The 17,241-nt window shown below is 42.5% G+C and overlaps 1 protein-coding gene across 10 annotated transcripts in view; it reads right to left on the bottom strand.

The window, feature by feature from the left end:
* The window catches only part of ZMIZ1 (zinc finger MIZ-type containing 1), a 337,962-nt gene that overhangs the window by 42,201 nt on the left and 278,520 nt on the right, over positions 1-17,241 (bottom strand). For 9 of the 10 annotated variants that reach the window (XM_063163882.1, XM_063163881.1, XM_063163886.1 and 6 more), the window contains one exon: positions 8,682-8,826. In XM_063163882.1, coding sequence (XP_063019952.1) covers positions 8,682-8,826 — 145 coding nt within the window. Of the gene's footprint in view, positions 1-1,196; positions 1,601-8,681; positions 8,827-17,241 lie in introns of those variants that run through there. The other variant, XM_063163889.1, reaches the window with a different exon arrangement.

Below are 17,241 nucleotides of genomic sequence, written 5' to 3'. Positions count from 1 at the left end.
AAACACTGAAGCACTCTGAACCTCTTCTAGGTGAGCAGATGCAGGCAAAGCAGTCAAAAGGTGAAGGCAACAAGCCATTTATCAGCTCAGTGGTTTGGATGGCACCTGCTGCTAGCAGGTGGCAATCACCCCCTGCCTCTGCTCTTTTAAATATCCACACACACATTGATAATAACCATTCATGCAGCCACACGCATATGCACAATACGGACGTTTGCATGGAGACTGAGACAGCAAAACCGAGCTGCAGTTCAGCAGGTGATACAAAGTACCTCTGGAAACTGAAAGCCCTCAACTTTTTCTTTACATTTGTGACAAGGCCTGTGAGGCCTGCATGACTTATGACTGCACAAGGCGGGAATGCTGCCTTCCATTTCACACTGGGTTGCTACAGATCGGGCTGTGACACGCTCGCTGCTGTGCTTCCTTACTCCACACTCAGTGTCATCACTTAGAGCCATGCCTGCTAGTCTCATGCTGCTCAGCAGGAGTTACTGCATCTGATTTTAACTCTTGCTGAAATTAGAAAAATGCATTAGGCCAAATAATTAGATTAATTCTTAAGTTTTTGAACCTGCAAAACCCCACATTTCCCCTGCATGCACACACAGTCCTGCTTCACTACAGATTTCATATATGTCCACGCACACGTGTGTGCACACGCAAAGATACAGAGATAATGCCACTTATTTCTGTCCATGTGGAATAAACGATCACAGCTATGCAGGTAAGAAACAAAAATACTGCTGAGACCCACTCCTGCCTCTAAGAAGCAGAGGGGGTTACATTGTCTGACATGGGGACTACAGCATCCATCTGATAAAAGGAAAAAAGATTAAACCATCACACCCAGCTCTATTGTCACACAAGTAGACCATGCAATGCATTACTACAGCCCAGATTACAGTTACAAAATCCACCGGTAACAGCCCTGCTATTAACATGCCACCTGTTACCTTTTACAAAATGCTGAAATTATCTTATGATCGTTTTCAGCTTGACAAATGCAGTTTAATCTTTATTGCATCTCACAGCACAGACCTGCTTCATCCATGTCTTATTTATCTCACGTGTGTCGGAATGCAACCCCGAGCCCTCAGTCCCCCCCTGCCACCAGGCATTCCTTCTGCTCTGCTTTATCAATATACCTGGGTTTCCATATCCGACTGCTCCTTTACAATAAAAAACACACCCACCCAGTATTCTACCATTGCCTGTTGCCTTGGTAATCCAAATGCCTGGGTACTCGCTGATTATCGGCGAATGAGACTCGCATTGTTCACACCGCAGCGCGTCTGCTATGTTAATGTGAGATAATGGCAGCCAGAAGACTCCTTTTGTTCCCAGCTTTGCTGTTTATTCATAGTGCCTGGAGGTCAGCGACTGCTACAACAACCGGGGAAGGAACCGCTGAGAGCGTGAGCAGATTCCACTTGTGCTTTTGCCTCTGAGACAGGGGGAACACGAGCAGCCCCGCACAGCGAGAAGGGCACCGGGAGCTCTGCAGTCTGACTCACGCAAGGTGTAGCAGGCGGCTCGGAGGAAGATGTGATGGACTTGCACTTCCGAGATTTTAGATGAAGCTGATTTACGCTCCTCGACAACAGAAAAAAACCCGCTTTCTTCGAGAGGCACGGCGGGAAGGGAGGGAGAGAGGGAGGAGGGGGCAGCACGGCACCGCCGCAACTCACGGGGAGCGAGCCGGGCTGGGGGCTCGGGGCTGCCCGGGGAGCAGGGACAGCCCTGCCCAGCCCTGAGGGCAGCGGCCGGGCCAGGACCGGCACCGGGCCGGGGGGGGGCACCCGGAGCGCGGCGGGCGGGGACGGAGCGGCCGGGCCGGGCAGGGCAGGGCAGGGCAGGGGCAGCCCGGGCAAGTGACCTGGCCGGGGAGGGACAGCGCAGGGACAGGTCTGAGGAGCGTCTCCCCGAGCCGTCTCCGCGCTCTGCCCGCCCGTCAGGGTAGTTTGGGAATGCTGTTGGTGACACAGGGACACGGGCAAACAAACAGTCACATCGCATCTCCCCTGACGCGTTAAGTGGAGCTGAGAGCACGAACAGGCTGTGGTACCTTCCCCGCATTCCCAGCTCGGTGGAGACGAGGACATTGAAGACGGTGCCCGGCTGGTGCGCTGCTCCCCAGCTCCGGAACAGCCCTTTCATGGCAAGAGACCACCGATCCCTGCTAAAGGCACTGCCAGTGTCTAATTAATGTCACCGACCCATCTGCCCAGGTTGCTGATGCGCTCTGTCTGCCGAGCAGGCTTTGTTGTCATATCTAGTGAAAACCAGCCGAGAGTGTCTTAGCTCGAGTTGCTAACCCCTTTTTCTTTTTTAGGGAAAGCATTAGAAAAGCCCTCCACCACTGCAAATAGTAATGACTATTTCCTTTTCTTCTCACTGCGATTCTGAGAGATTTGAGAATCCAAGTGTACGGGAGTAGCAGGAATACAACAACTGACAAAACTGAGCACCGGGAATTCACTCCTTTTGTAATCTATTTACAGAGAAATCCTGTGGAGGGTGACATTTTCATGTAAGTGAATGAATAACAGATACATGTAAAGAAAAGGCATCAAGAAACATATCAAGTCTTAGACAAAATATACATCTGTGATCCTGCTGCCAAATTATCCAAAAATACCCCCAAATCGTTAAAAAAAGACAAGGTATTTGCCGTTATTTATGTCAGTAATTGTTACGTGCCAGACTGGGAGCTCCCTCCCTGCTTAGGAGCCATGTCACCTCCTGGCAGGCAGGCTGGAGCGCGGTGCTCGCAGCGCGGGTACCCAGAGAACAGAACGCACACTGAGCTCCCCTGTGAGCTCCCGCCCCGGCCCTTCTGTGCCTCAAAGCACTGCTACACCTCTCAGGTGGGGCTGACGCTGTGCAGATTGAAGGGCACTGGCTTGATTCTGATGTGCCCTATCCAAAGGCATTCAATCCAGTTAAAACACTCCCAGTGATTTCAATTAATTTTGCAACAAAGGGCTAGGCAAAGTATAGCTTTCAGTGTCACCACATGCTTATCGTGCTGACAGTCAAAATGGTTAAAAAACAGGGGTGCTGCCTCAGTTAAATGATTTTTAACCCTACTGCCACCAGAAATCAGTTGGTTTCACTGAGAACAAGTGACAGAAGGTACCTTTCCAATATGCTTGAAAGGGAAAATCATGTACACTCAGCACATATCACCTGCTATTGAGAGCAGACCTCATGCAAAGAGCCATGATACCACTGTGATAATCACTAAACAGAAATCACAAATGAGCAGACATTTTCAGGCATTTGTTGTTCAATATGGCCCAAACATGAGAATGATACCTGTCTACTCAAAGCTGTTGCTGTATTTTAAAAATTAACATAGCACAAAGCCTGAGAAGATCAGATTTTGCCTCAGTCAGCAGACAGACCTTAAATAATATTTGCCTAGTGTTTACTTTTAAAAATATCAGCTGGCATTTTATAATTAAAAAAAAAATCACAAACTAACACCGTAAGACTACAACATCTACAGGAAAAATACAGAGTATACAGCCATTTATACGTACCTATCAGAAAAAAATCCCACAAAATTATAGTAGTCCTGCTACTATTAGTTTTATTACAACAGCACTCACTTTGACTCATCAATCAATAGAGAAGACCTGTTTTCACATCTGTACAAGGTGGTGTATACAAAAGAAAACATGATCCTTATCCTATACCTTTTACCAAGCATGCAAAGAAGACATATTTGAACTCAAGTTACCCATTGCTGTTTCCTGTTACCACAAGAACTGACCACAAACTTATCTAAAATGAAATGCAGATTTCTCGCATGAAAATATGAAAATATTCAATATTTAATTATCAACAGCTAATGGTTACACTTATCAGTTTTCAAGGAAAGGCACTCATAATTTTTTTTTAGCTTCAACAGGCTCAAGGTTTTCTTCCACCTCCTTCCCATTAAGTGTATGTGATAAAATGAGTATCAGTAGTTTTACTTAGAGGATGAGATGGGCAACTCTTGGGACAATACTTTGGAGCAATTCCTAACTAGTTTCATCTTTGCAATGCTTAGCGCATAAGCAGATTATTCTGAAGAAATTTTCTGGGTTTTTTTCTTTAAGGAGTGACAGAAACATTTCTTGATTCTGAATTCTTCCCTATTCTCTCCTGATGGTAAATATTAACATTTCTTGACAGAAAGGAAACTGGAAAAACCAGCAAAGCTACTTTTGCAGAATCAGAAGTAATATATGTTTCTTTACTGGGTATATTCTTTTATATGAGGATTTACCATCTGTTCAGTCCCTAATTATATTTATTTCACAACTCCACAACCAGAAAGATGAAAAGGCTTTGAAACAATTTTATCTTTTACCTCAAGAGTTATGAATTCTTTTGCAAAGTTTGTCCCTGCAGGCCAGAGCCACGTGACATAATGGAGCAACCCCTCCTTCAAACTGATGTATAAAACATGCACAATGTGCCTGTTTTCATACAAGTGTGCACGTGCTGCACCTGACCTCACCCAGACTTTTTTGAAGTGACTATCACTGTTGGTCAAAACAGCCTATGATGCAAAATTGAAAAGGTAGCAGCCTTTACAGAACTTCTGACACTGTTGGGACTAGTATGTTATAACCAGTTCACTCCTGATTGTTAACAATGCAAGAGTCAGTCCTTACCACTCAATAAAAACTTAGACAGAATTACCATTCTTTTCCAAGAGCTCCTATGACAGTTGGAAAGTTCAGCTCTTAGTCAGGTTTAAATTGGAAGAAAAAAAGGACAAAACAAGCATTAAAAACAATCACTCTTTTAAAGCAAGTCTAGCCACTAAAAGGTATTTATGATTGCCTGAACATAAAACATTAATGGTAATAAATAACACATCTACTGTATGATTGAATTAATGCTTCATTTCATCTACTGTTCAATTTTCTCTAAACGTTTGGCACTAAGTAATTTGTGATAAAAACAACATTATCTTCATATATTTCATCAAGCATGACTGCCCTATAGAGGCATTACCAGCCTTTGGTCACTAACTGTGAGACAGCTGGCAATTAATGCATAAGACCAAAATTTGGAGCCAGAGTGAAGACAGTAAGAACCCTACAGATGCTCATGGCAACACACTAAACTGCAACTAACAGCTGTCTATTTCTAGGTGGTTTTGTTAACAAATAAGCTTTATTACAAGCTGTGCAAGAAATGAGAAGCCCCCCAGAGCTTGCCTGAGTCAGACTGACGTGAAAATGAACCAGGGTGCAATTCCTGCTGGGACTGATTGGAACTGTACCCATTTCAACCAAGATTCAATTTGATACACACACAGAGGTCTACCACTTAATGTAATGGTGTTAAGTAGGAACTTCATCAAAGCGTTGGAAGGTGTATAATGACAATAATTTGTACTTATATAACAGCATTTGCCAAAGACCTTATATTTATTCAAAAATCAGCCACCTTGAGTAGTATCTGTTATTACAGACAGTTTGTCAGATTGGAAAACTACAACACAAATAATTATCCTGCAAGCTAGAAAGCAGGAAATTTCACGCCCGTGCAGAAGGGCTAGCCTGAAGACTAACAGCTCTCCTTAAGTCCCCCTAAATCCATTAAGTAGGACTTTAATTAGAAGTTATACAGGATTAAGGAGGTGGATAGGTCCTACATTGGTCCTTCAATACAGGAGTAAAGTTTACTCACATTAATCAATAAAAAGGTCTAAGGTGAAAATAAAATCTCACACTCAAGTTTGAGCTGACTATTAGACTGCAAAGACTTAAAAAAACCCTAAGATTGGGAGGTTCTTTTTGACAGCCCAGTGCTCATTCTGTTCACAAAGCACAGGAATTTGCAATCCAGCCAACTGGCCTACATTAGACAGTAGGTATTTAGCTGACTTTTTTCTGTATGCAACACTTGATCATTCTGTTGATGAAAAACTAAATTTAAAAAGAAATTAACAAGACAGTCTCTACTCTGAAAGCATTTGTTGCATGTGTGCACATCCTCACATGGCTTTCATTCTGCTCTCTGTAAGTACATTTAACCAACAGTAACACTGGGAAAGCCCTCCTTGATCAGTCTACTTCAGTTTTCTTTCATAGCTCAATTAACTTTTAAAACTCAAAGACTGTCCTTAAAAACAGGCCAGGCCTGAATTACTTCTAGTGTAAGTGCCCACAGTTTATTAAATATGAATCCTTGGATTTAGATTCTTGTGATACATTATTGAGTCACAATTTATTTTAAATAGCTGAGCCCTGTTTCAACTTTGAAACTAAGCAGCTGTGTTTCTGTAGTGCCTGCTACATCAGGATTCTAGTCCCCTGACTAGAGTTCTGGGTAATTTTGTTGCTAGTAAAAGAAACAGCAGAAAAAGCTCTGTGTGGAGTACTCAAGATCGTCTGATGACGGGGAGGGATTTAATTGTGTGTCTAATGATAATCAGCAGCTCACATATATCTACATTGCCTTTGTTAAGTAAGGTTCTTGCATATGGTCTTGGTTGTTCTAATTTAATATCTAGCTTTTACAAAACTTGAAATAGCTGGCTACATTAATTGTTTCAGGAAATACAAAGCAAACTTTTTTTTTTGTTTGAATTAACAGAAAAGTCTTGTGTATTAGAGATAAGATACTGTGAACTTCAATACTAAGCTTTTGACCCAATTGTAATCTAATGCAAATACAAATGGTGCTTCATCAACAGGTTCATCACTGATTGTAGTTAATACTGTACTTAATGGCTTTTCATCTTTTGTTTAATTAAAACAAATAGAAAACTCAATTCTTCTTCACTTCTGTCTTATAGACTGATTACAAAACATGCATGAAAATAAACAGTTCCAGGTGGAAAAAGAAGTTGGAGAGCCACAGGATGTCTCATTCTAATGTACCACCTGAGATATTTTGAGCAGTTACAGTAAAATTACAGACAACAGCACACACCAAAGCAGTGATGCAAACATTCCAAACCCCAAAGTGACCGCTGCAGTTATTGTATATAAGAAGTGATGCCACAGAAATTTTGTTTCTAGAGGGGCATCTCATAGGTAAAGAGCAGTAATTTAGAAATTGCTCCCGGTGTCTTCCCCAGTAGGGCAATTCAAGGGCAATACTCGAGAGAAATATGCAGGGACTGCCTAACACTGACCAGGCTGCTCTGCTACAGGCAGGATATTGGATGACTCGGTGCTGCTGGAAATGCTGGTATTTAGGTTTAGTAGAAGAAAGTATTTCTTTTTTGACGTGTGACAGTTTCTGTGGAAAACTGCCACGAAAGAAGTGAGTTGTGCCTATCTTATCTATTATCTAGTAATGTAGCACACAGCCCCTGTGAGATAGTCTTACTTTATAGACTCTAGAGGAACAGAGGCTAAAAGGTCAAATGAGAATCAGGCATCTAAAAACTACAAAACTACACCTAAGAGAGCACATATACTGCACCACACTCTCGTCAGACTAGCCACTAATTTCACTTTGTCTTCTGAAAAGCTGCTCCCAAGTGTAAAATTATTTTAAAATATTAAGTTTTCTTTGGTTTTTTGGAGTTTTTTTGTTAAATGTGTTTACAATCAGTAGTTTCATAAGCAACTAAAAAAGAGGAAATCTAGGTACTCTGAAAAGCCAGTGATATATTAATTATACTTCAAAAAAAGGACTTCATTTATTCTCAAGGGCTGAAGTAAAAGACATACTTATTGCATGGTTTTCCCATAAATGCAACAAAAATAATGAAAAACTATCCAACCCAAACCCCCAAAACTGTTTGCAAACAGATTTGCATATGCAAATGCACTGGTACAAAGATGTCCCTAAGCTTCACTCTAACACAAAAGTTCAAGTTAGTTAGGCCATCACAGAACCTAGGTACAAGGAATTTAGACTCATTGCACTCTCATAGTCCTTCACTAACAAAATAATCCTACATAAAACAAATTTATACTATTTGTGATTTTTTTTTTATGTGATGCTGAGGTAAAGAAATCCTTCAAAAAAACCTCCCAGAAACATAAAGTACTGAATGGATGCTCAATCCTGTCTACACTTGATTTCCAGCTTTTGCTTTGACCTAGGTTGTGCAGACAAGAATTACAAAGAGTGATCCTCTACATAATTTGGTAATCAAAGGCTTCACATCATCTTCTTTTAGTGTCCTTTAACATCCATGTTTTCTCTATATTAACACAAGTGCTGTCAGATCCTCACCTGATACAAGACTGTACAGGACATCCTCTGATCTATGGCTACACCCACTGTACAATTGCTTTGCATGTAATACATTTCCAATAATGGTTAAAACACAGAACATCAGTGAAATATTTTCAACATCAAGAAAAGCCAATTGTATTTAAATAAACATCGGGCAGATGTCTGATGAGAGACACGAGGTACACGTTTATCTCTAGGGCATGACTTGAAGCTTGAAAGCACACCCACTTGATCTGAGCACAGATTTGAAGACAGAGGTGTCACTTCACTACGCATGGGGCAATAGCAAAGGGAAAATTTGAGTTTCTTTAGTGCTTGCTGTAATTACAGACACCCTGCTGTCCCTAGTGCTGAGCAGTGCATGAAACAGCGTCACTGCCCCCAGCAGTGGTACCAAGCAATTCAAGGAGCAGATCTGTCACACAACATGCTGTCCAGCCTGCAGTGCTGTGGGCTGGGCCCACTCTCACCTGTGAGAGAGGGTGGGTTTCATGGAGCTCATAGAGTTCATGGGGGGTTGCATGGGGAGCTTCCCGGGAGGGTCGTTCTGCCGGCTTTTCTGGTGGCGAAGCAGCAAGAGCCGTCCCAGCTCCTCACACCACGATGAAAGCAGGGCTGTGCAAACAGAACAAATGGCAGTGAGCACATATCTGAGGAACCAGCACAGCCCCCTGCAGGTGCAAGCCACTGGAACAGGAGTCACGACCTAGACAAACACCATGAATGCAAAGCTGGTCCATGAACCACCACTCAGAGTTTTATCCTATCTAACTGAGTCTCTAATTGCCATACACTATCATAAGAACATTTTTACCCAAGTTACAAACATTCTGCATAGCCCAGGAGGCACAGAGACGAAGAATGGATGAAGCAAAAGGACATGGGATAGCTGTTACGAGTAAAGCAAGATGCACAATAATTCATTTCACACTAACAGAAACATAACAAAAACACAGAGAAGACATCATTTGCAGAGGGGAGCAAAGAAAAAAAGACCTCTTTTCTATTCAGCTGGTTTTTTTCTTAAGATTAATTGGAGAGAAACCCATGCGCACAAATTAATTTCCAAAACTGCTATGAGCTACCAGTCTTGAATAGATAAACAGGAGAATGATGTATGGATACAAAGTTAGGCACTTAAATCTATATCTGACCCAGCATAACCCCTAAATGTGTATTTCCATTATGTGCCTAATCTTGTAGTCAATGAGGGTAATTCTGTGCTTACAGGAAAATCACGCTTATGAACTATGAAGATGCAGAGATTTCTTAGAGGGAAGAAGAGCTTGCAACTCAAGACATGAAAGGGGTCATTATTCCTGAAAATGTGGCCTCTCCCTTATGCACCCACATTCAGAAAAGACCAGGCCCTGCTATAGAAACCACCTACTCTGCAGTAAGCAGAGCCCCAGAAATTGACTGCACTGCTCCGATGAGTGTACCCAGCCAAGACACCCCACCGAAGTCGCCAGCAACATCCACCCGAGCCTTAAAGCTGCCTATTGAATTCCAACATCAGAAGTGGCTCTGGTAAAAAGTCAGCCAGGTATGAGAACACAGTGAGGAGTTTAACTGGAACAAAGTGCAGACTAATTGAAAAATCCTGCAGTGGAAAGAAATCAACTTTTCAAGTGGAAGTGCTTGGGCTTTTTTCTTCTTTAAAGGATGCTTTACAAAACCCTCAGAACAAAAAAATGCTTCACGTTTAATTTTTAACTAAGTGCCTTCCTGAGGTGTTGCAGACTGAACACAAATCAACAGATTATATGGGTGGGTGAGAACCAGAAGACAACTGAAAACCCAAGCTGCCATAGCGGTTTAGGGTAGTAACAAACTCTAGATGTAATTTCAGGCTTGCTCATTTAAAAGAGACAAGTGCAGAATCTCTGAAATTGAGGCTCCTGTTTTCATGTCTTAATATTCTAATGGTTTTCTTTTCACCAAATAACAATTATAAGCAGTAGCTAACTATCATTTCAGGGTACACCATCTTCTTTTCCCAGCAGCTACTCACATGCACTCTTAACACAGAACAAATTCCAAAGAGACTAACTGTAAAGTCATATTTGTGGGGCAGAAAAAAGAACCTGCTTTACCAAAAACGCACGCAAGTATGGTAAAAGAAACAGTTGGATTTTCTCAAGTTAAATGGCCACACAAGAAAAATACTTATCGCCTGGGCCACTGCTGTGAATTAATCACACATTAGCACAAAGAAGGGGTAGTAATTTTATTGCATTTGGACAAAGAAGAGGTAGCAATTTTATTGCATTTATCAAGCAGAAGGTCAAGAGAGGTGTTTAGGGAGGCATTTTAGAGCTCTGCTGTGACAAAAGGGGGCCATCGTTTCTTTATGTAACTAAATATGGTCACTGGGAAACTGTCAGCCTCACACGGAGCCTACAAAAAGCATTCCCTCCAGCTCTGTGAAATGTTCCAGCAACGAGTGTCAGTCTAAGCTGCTTCTCTATTAGCCAAGGAATCTGTCAACAAGCATTTGATCAAATTATACTCACCTTTTATCCCTGGCACATTATTACTAATGTGCCAGTGACAAAGGCCCCCCTCCCCCTTTCCAGCAGCCTGGAAATACAAATTCCTGCCTCACAGGGTTTCTTCCCTTGCCCACAGCCACTTGAGCTCGGGAAACCCGAACAAAGTGTTCTGCCGAACACTTAACGCAGCCATCACGGAGTAATAGTGGATGAGTAATAGTGGATGCTGAGCACTTCCACAGCCGAGTGTAATTACTACAGAATCATCCATCTTGGACGAGGCTATGATGGGAGAAGGGAGTTGCTCCTTCTGCACACCTATGTGCACTTGACAAGTAAGATAAAAAGCAACAACCCAAAGGATCCGAGGGCACGAATCTGCAAACAAAAGCCAAACCTGCTTGGAAAAAAAAGCAGAGTAACTCCCAGAAAAAGAATGTGCCAATGAGAGCATTGCTTTTGTGAGGTGAAGGTAAGAAAACATCTTAATGAGTTGTTATTATTACCAATATCCAGTACGCAGATTTATAAAGGGAAAATGTAAACTATCAAAGTAAAAAGAGGTCCTCAAGATAAGCTGGATGGTTTTATTCTACAAGTTATCTGGAGAGGACTCATGTTTTTAGAAACTAAGAGACTGCAGGTAAAAACCTAGGAAATGTACTCATCCCTATCAGCACTCATTATAGTTCAACCTTTCCTCCCTCAGGACATTTCAACTCATGTACCATGTATAATAATCACACTCTTCCCTGTGTTGGTACTTGTGCATGGAATGAAAACAAAGCTGTTTGTAGCCACCTTAGGAGCTACCAAATCCCCTCTGACCTGCTCTATCCTCCCTCTAAAGAGTCTGCTCTCTTCTGCTGGAACACACAGGGCAGCCTCCCATCTCTCCCACCCCATCCACCTCCAGTGAGCTCTCTGCTCGGTAAGATGAATATATACCCTGCCAACACACATCTGGTACAGCTGGCTTCTGGAGAACATCACTTCCTGGGCTATTCAAGCAAGATAAAACAAACTCAAAATGAATTTACAGATTACACTATTCATCTTTAGTGTACTTAGTTACTGCTTTTTATGCTGACAGTATTAGGCGTATCTCAACTCATTTACACTCAAAGCACGAGAATTTCAGTATCATACTATAATGAACAGATAAAGCAGCAAGCACAAAGGACAGCTACAGATGGTGCCAACAGTCAGTCTCACCCTCTCACAGCACAGCCAAGCAGCTGCTTTTTCTCCCCCTCGGCCCCTCCTCCTTGTACAACAGGAGCACAGATTTTGCAGATGGACCATCCACACCGTCTCTCGCAGCCCCTTGCTGCGGCAGTTTAATGATCAGATTTAAATCGTGTTCCTCTGCTGCATTGCTACAATGTCCCTTGCATACAATGATGTGCCTTTCCTGCTTAAGTTGAACTCAACTGTTGCAATGAGAGGAAAGGAAGAATCCTTACATGTGCACACAGCCCCCAAGAAGCCCTGTACACAGCCCAGGTGTAAAATACAACCTGGTTAATACACCAAAATTGACATTTTCCTTCAACTCCTGTTCAGTCATAGAGGGCTCTGCTAGCTCATGCAAAAAGATACAGAATAATGGCAATCAAATAACGTACTGACAGTTTAAGTGCATTCACACATTTATTTGGCTTAAAGGGACACTCTCTGGGATGATTGGTGTAATATTTGACCTACTTTTCTCCATCTGCAAAACCTGTATCATTCTTAATGGGATTGCATTTCACTTTCAGCACTGATCTATTTCCATAGGAATAAATCAATACCGATTTGCTAATGACGACTGCGTTAAGAAACCAGCACAGACAGAGCAGCCTCAGCTTTCACATTTGTGAAAAGCAGAAATACAGATATAAAAACAAGAGAAATTTCAATTACAACTAGCCCAAGGGGTTTCCCTAAGGAAGCAAGAGAAAAAAATCAGTTCAGATATATTCAGCTTGTGGCTACCCGGTCACATTTCTGTTTTTCTATTCTTTGAAGAGGACCAGACATCGCAGAGTGGGTCTCAGCACAGAATGTGACTGACCTCTCCTTAAAAAACTCATAAATACTCCCACGCACCCAAAGTTGGCAACACTTTATGTCCTTCTGGATGTGTCCAATACTCTTAAATTCTTTCATTGAAAAAAATCCTAAGACATGGCAATGTATCCACATTGGGATCCTGGGGACAAGGAGGGGAAAGAAGGCTGGAAGGCAACTTTTATTTTTTTTTTCCAGTCAGCCCAAGTCACATTTTAAGCATTTCTCTGCAACCACAGAGCTAAGCCTTGCTTGAAAGAGAAAGGAAGCAATTGTTATTTAATCCCCTGCCTCTAGGAGCCAAGTCTTTAAGAACATGCCAAATATCACAAGATTTGCGACACAACTATTAGGACCGGCCACATCCCCTGGTACTGCTTCTTTCCTGTAAGGGCCTTTTTGTGCCTAAAACCTGCCAGGCAGTACAGAGAGCAAGGCCCCCACTGCTTGCTCTGTGGCACCTTTCCATCCCTCACAGCCATGACTGCCCATCACCCAGCAGCACAGCCGCTTTGTAAGTGTTGGGGCCCTTCCATTAGGAAAATCAAGGAGCTTGAGATGGGTAAGCCACAGATCATGCCCAGGCTGCTTGCCTCACATAATAGTTCTTGACAACAAATGATGCTGGCATACCTGTAAACATTTCATGATGGGTGCTGGTGATGCAGGTCAAACATGATTTTATAGCCATAGCACAGAAGATTGGTACAGCCCATGACAGCCCTTTTTGGGCCAGGGACCAGAAAAAGTAAAGCAACCAGGGTGTGCAGCCAATGCTGCCCCAGAGAGGCACTGCTGCATTTCCCCAGCTGCACCCAGCCCGGCCCTGGGAGCTGCAATCTCTGGCACTGCAAAGTGCCACAGTAAGCACCTCGAGTGCAGGAGCTGCAGCTCCCTAGAAAGCAAAATACAGAGAAGCACAGTGCTAATCTATTTACCCATTATGATACCCTAGTATTAGTTACAGCTTATCACCTCAGTAAATCGCTGCCTCTTGTTAGGGAACGTGCTTAAAGGTGCAGCAAACTGTTATTTACAGGCAGACACTATATTTACAGCCACAAAGACAGGTGAGGAGGGGATAGGACAACAGCTCAGTAATTTCAATGCCTTCTGCTTCCCGGGAGACTGCTGGAAGAGCACAATAGGATTACTGCTTCCTTGCTGCAGTTAAGCTGCAGTAGATAGTTCAATAGGCAGACTGGCAGATCCGTATTTCTTATTCGCTGCAATGAAAATATTAGGAAAAAAGGAGGAGTTTGATTTGGAGAACTATCTGTTCAGCACCATCTCACTAGATTGGTTTCATGTCTCAGAAGGAAATGCATTTGGCTGAAAAGATATTTACAGCATAAGTAAGAAAATACATCATTTTTCACCAATCATATCCATTAATTTTATATTGCTTTTAGAAACAAGTCTGTATTTTTTTACATGGAGAATTCCAGATAAGTAGAACACAGAGCTACTGAGTGCTTTCTGCTCTCTCCTCTACAGACTGCAATCTAAATACAGTTTTCATAAAGCATCCAGTGAGGTAATTTGGTGGGGAGGAAAGGGAAGCAGCAATGAGAAGAGAATGAGAGGAGTGGAAATAACTATTGTCTTGGTTATTTAGAGGAGTTATTCTTTCTACATAGAAAAATGGAGACTATATCATGTTTGGAAAAATACACTGAAAATGTTAACTACCTAAAGCTGAATGTGCTGACAGTATTAGAAAAATAAGGTCAATGGCATTAAAAGGATGGAATCTTTGAAATTTTGTGAAACCGAAAATCAGATGTTTCCCATGTGTTTTAAAAGCTATTTTGCTTTTAAAGAGCTAGGAAATGGAGAGAGAGAGAAACCTCTCACGTCAAACTATTTCAAGGATTGATTTTCCTGCAGCTCTCCTCCCTGCATAGCCCAGCAGAGCCTGGCAGTGGCTGGCTCACCTGTCGGTCAGGGCAGCAAAGCAAGGCCACAACCCCAGGATGTGACAGTCCATTAGCAGAGATTTGTGTTTGTCCCTCCTCTGCAGTTCTCTCAGGGTACTGCTCCGTGGCCTAACCCTGTGGCAGAGGAGCCCTGCCTGTCATTACACCAGCTTCTGCTCCTTTCTGCCTCAACACTGACAGCACAAAAGGAGTACACACAAAGCCAATTACAAAGCAAAAGTACGAATTTCTCAGCAGTCTGGCTGTTCAGCATGGACTCAGAGCAGTTCCCAGGGAGTCCATCCCTCCTCCCAGGCCTGTCTCACCAGCTGCCAGCAGATGCCCACTTTGCACACAGCAGCTCACAGCACAGAGACAGTGCTTATCCCAGGTGTTCGCTGCCACCTCATCCAGGGAGGCTTGCACCCAGCTGGCTGCTTTTATGGAGCACCTGAGGATTGTGGCTGCTCTTCTTCATCAGGCAAAATCAGTGATGTTAGCTTAGAAGTCCAAGTAAGTTGGATTAAATGGACTGATTTTATCTAAAAAGTGCCAACACAAACCTGCCCCCTGTAGGGAGGAGAACCCCCTCCAAAGGCACACAGATTTAACAAGTCCTCATCCCAGCAAACTGCATGGAACTGAATTCCCCAGCAGAGCAAGGGGGCAGCTGGCGCAGATCCTCATTCAGGAGGCATGAACTGCCCTGCTAATGACAACAGGAACACCAAGCTGACAGCCACAATTCTACGCTGTGGAACAGGGCATGATAGACATTTCCAACCCTAATATCTAAGTAATGCCTTTTATCAAGAATGCCTCCTTCATTACTATAGCTACAGCTGTGTCCTGCAGAAATATACAGCTCTGCCCCAGTAGGATCTATAATGCAATTATGTATTACAATTAAAATACAAAAAATCATGCAGGTTTGTAGGAAAATAGCTAATGAAGGGAACACCTAATTAAACTGAATGTAGTATCACATTAATTAACAGAGGTTTTATTCAATAAAATCCTTACTGCAAACCTGAGAGTTATTCAGCATGTGCTTTCAGGACTGCTGCATGAGACTGACACCATGTACAAAGTCTGGTCTTGAATATGGGTCCAGCTTGTCTTGGCATATCTTCAATTCTCCACAAATACCTCTCAAGACACATCTATATGTAGGCTTCCCCAAAGGCTCTTGCCAACTGGAATAGTACATGCTGGAGACACAGATTTCAATTCTGCTATCCTCACCCCATGCCTTCAGTGGAACTGGGATTCCCTAATTTCCTTCTACACTTGCCAAAACTTGGCAGATGATCTTACCAGATTCACTACATTAACTTTGAAGTAATACATCACAAAACATAGCAACAATGGCTCAATTTGGCAAGCACAAAACACTCTGTACAGATCCAGATAAAATACGCAAGCATCTCATTGAGGCTTAGCTCTGCCCAAGCTGCTACATCTGAAAATACAGCCCACTATATAAAGAGAAGACAACACTGGTGAAAGGCTACCAGCAAGCAAATCTTGGATAAGGCTTTTCAAGGAAATGCACTCCAATAGCATTAGACTGCTTGTTTTCTTACTCATCCAATTGTTGGTTTCACTGCTTAGACTTCAAACAACAGCATCTTTCATTACTGCTGTATGCTTTTGTTTTGTAATGCCAGTGCTAGTCATCAACAGAATTCATACATAATCCAGACATCTGAAAAACGAGACTGACACACTTGAACCCATCTTTGTCTACAGATAAAGCAGTGACCTACAGGTGAGAGGCTCAGTTTCATTTAATCCATCCTCAGCCCTCCAATTACTACTGTAAACAACTCCTGAGCTAATACCACTACTGACATCTGAAAGTGCTAAGAAAAAACCCAACAGATGAATTTAACAGGAGCTGGAACACAAGGGAGCCATGCACAACCACCACAATGATAGAAGTCTGGAAGGGGGAAAATCTGGTGTCTATCCTTAAACGAAAGAAAGGAATAACTGCAGAACTGGAGGTTCAGCTTCTTGTCATGGAAACCTAACCCAAATTATTCAAAAGGACCAAGAGGAAAGTAAAAAATGAGTAACAACCAAAATTGACTTTTCAGAAACAAATCATGCTTTACCCTCTGTACTTTCTTTATGTAACAGAAAACAAACCTTGAGTGTAGATTGGTTTGATTTCAGTCAGGCTTTAGTGCTGCTTAACATGACATTCTCATAAATAAACAAGGGAAATTAGGTCTAGCTGAACACAACACAACATGGCAGGAAACTTAAGGCTTACCAAACTATTAAACCAACAGTCACTAATAGAAATGAGCATTACAGATTGCTCAGAGGCCAATGAAGGCAGTAGCTGTGCTGTGCTGCCAAAGCACAACCAGCCAGCCTCCCTGGCTGCATGAGTGGGACTCAAGCTTGGGAAATGCACAGTTCTCTCTACCCCACCACAATGTATAGCCACAGAAGGGGGAGAAAAGTAATCAGAATGATTAGAAAAAACCCTATCAATAAACCCTGCAAGAAATGAATCAGGGCTTTTAGTGGGTTTGGTTGGAGCTTTT

Source organism: Melospiza melodia, chromosome 9 (assembly GCF_035770615.1).
Source record: "Melospiza melodia melodia isolate bMelMel2 chromosome 9, bMelMel2.pri, whole genome shotgun sequence".
In the NCBI taxonomy this organism is placed as follows: domain Eukaryota; kingdom Metazoa; phylum Chordata; class Aves; order Passeriformes; family Passerellidae; genus Melospiza; species Melospiza melodia.
Note: the sequence above shows the minus strand (reverse complement) of the source record. Positions and strands in the feature narration are given on the sequence as shown.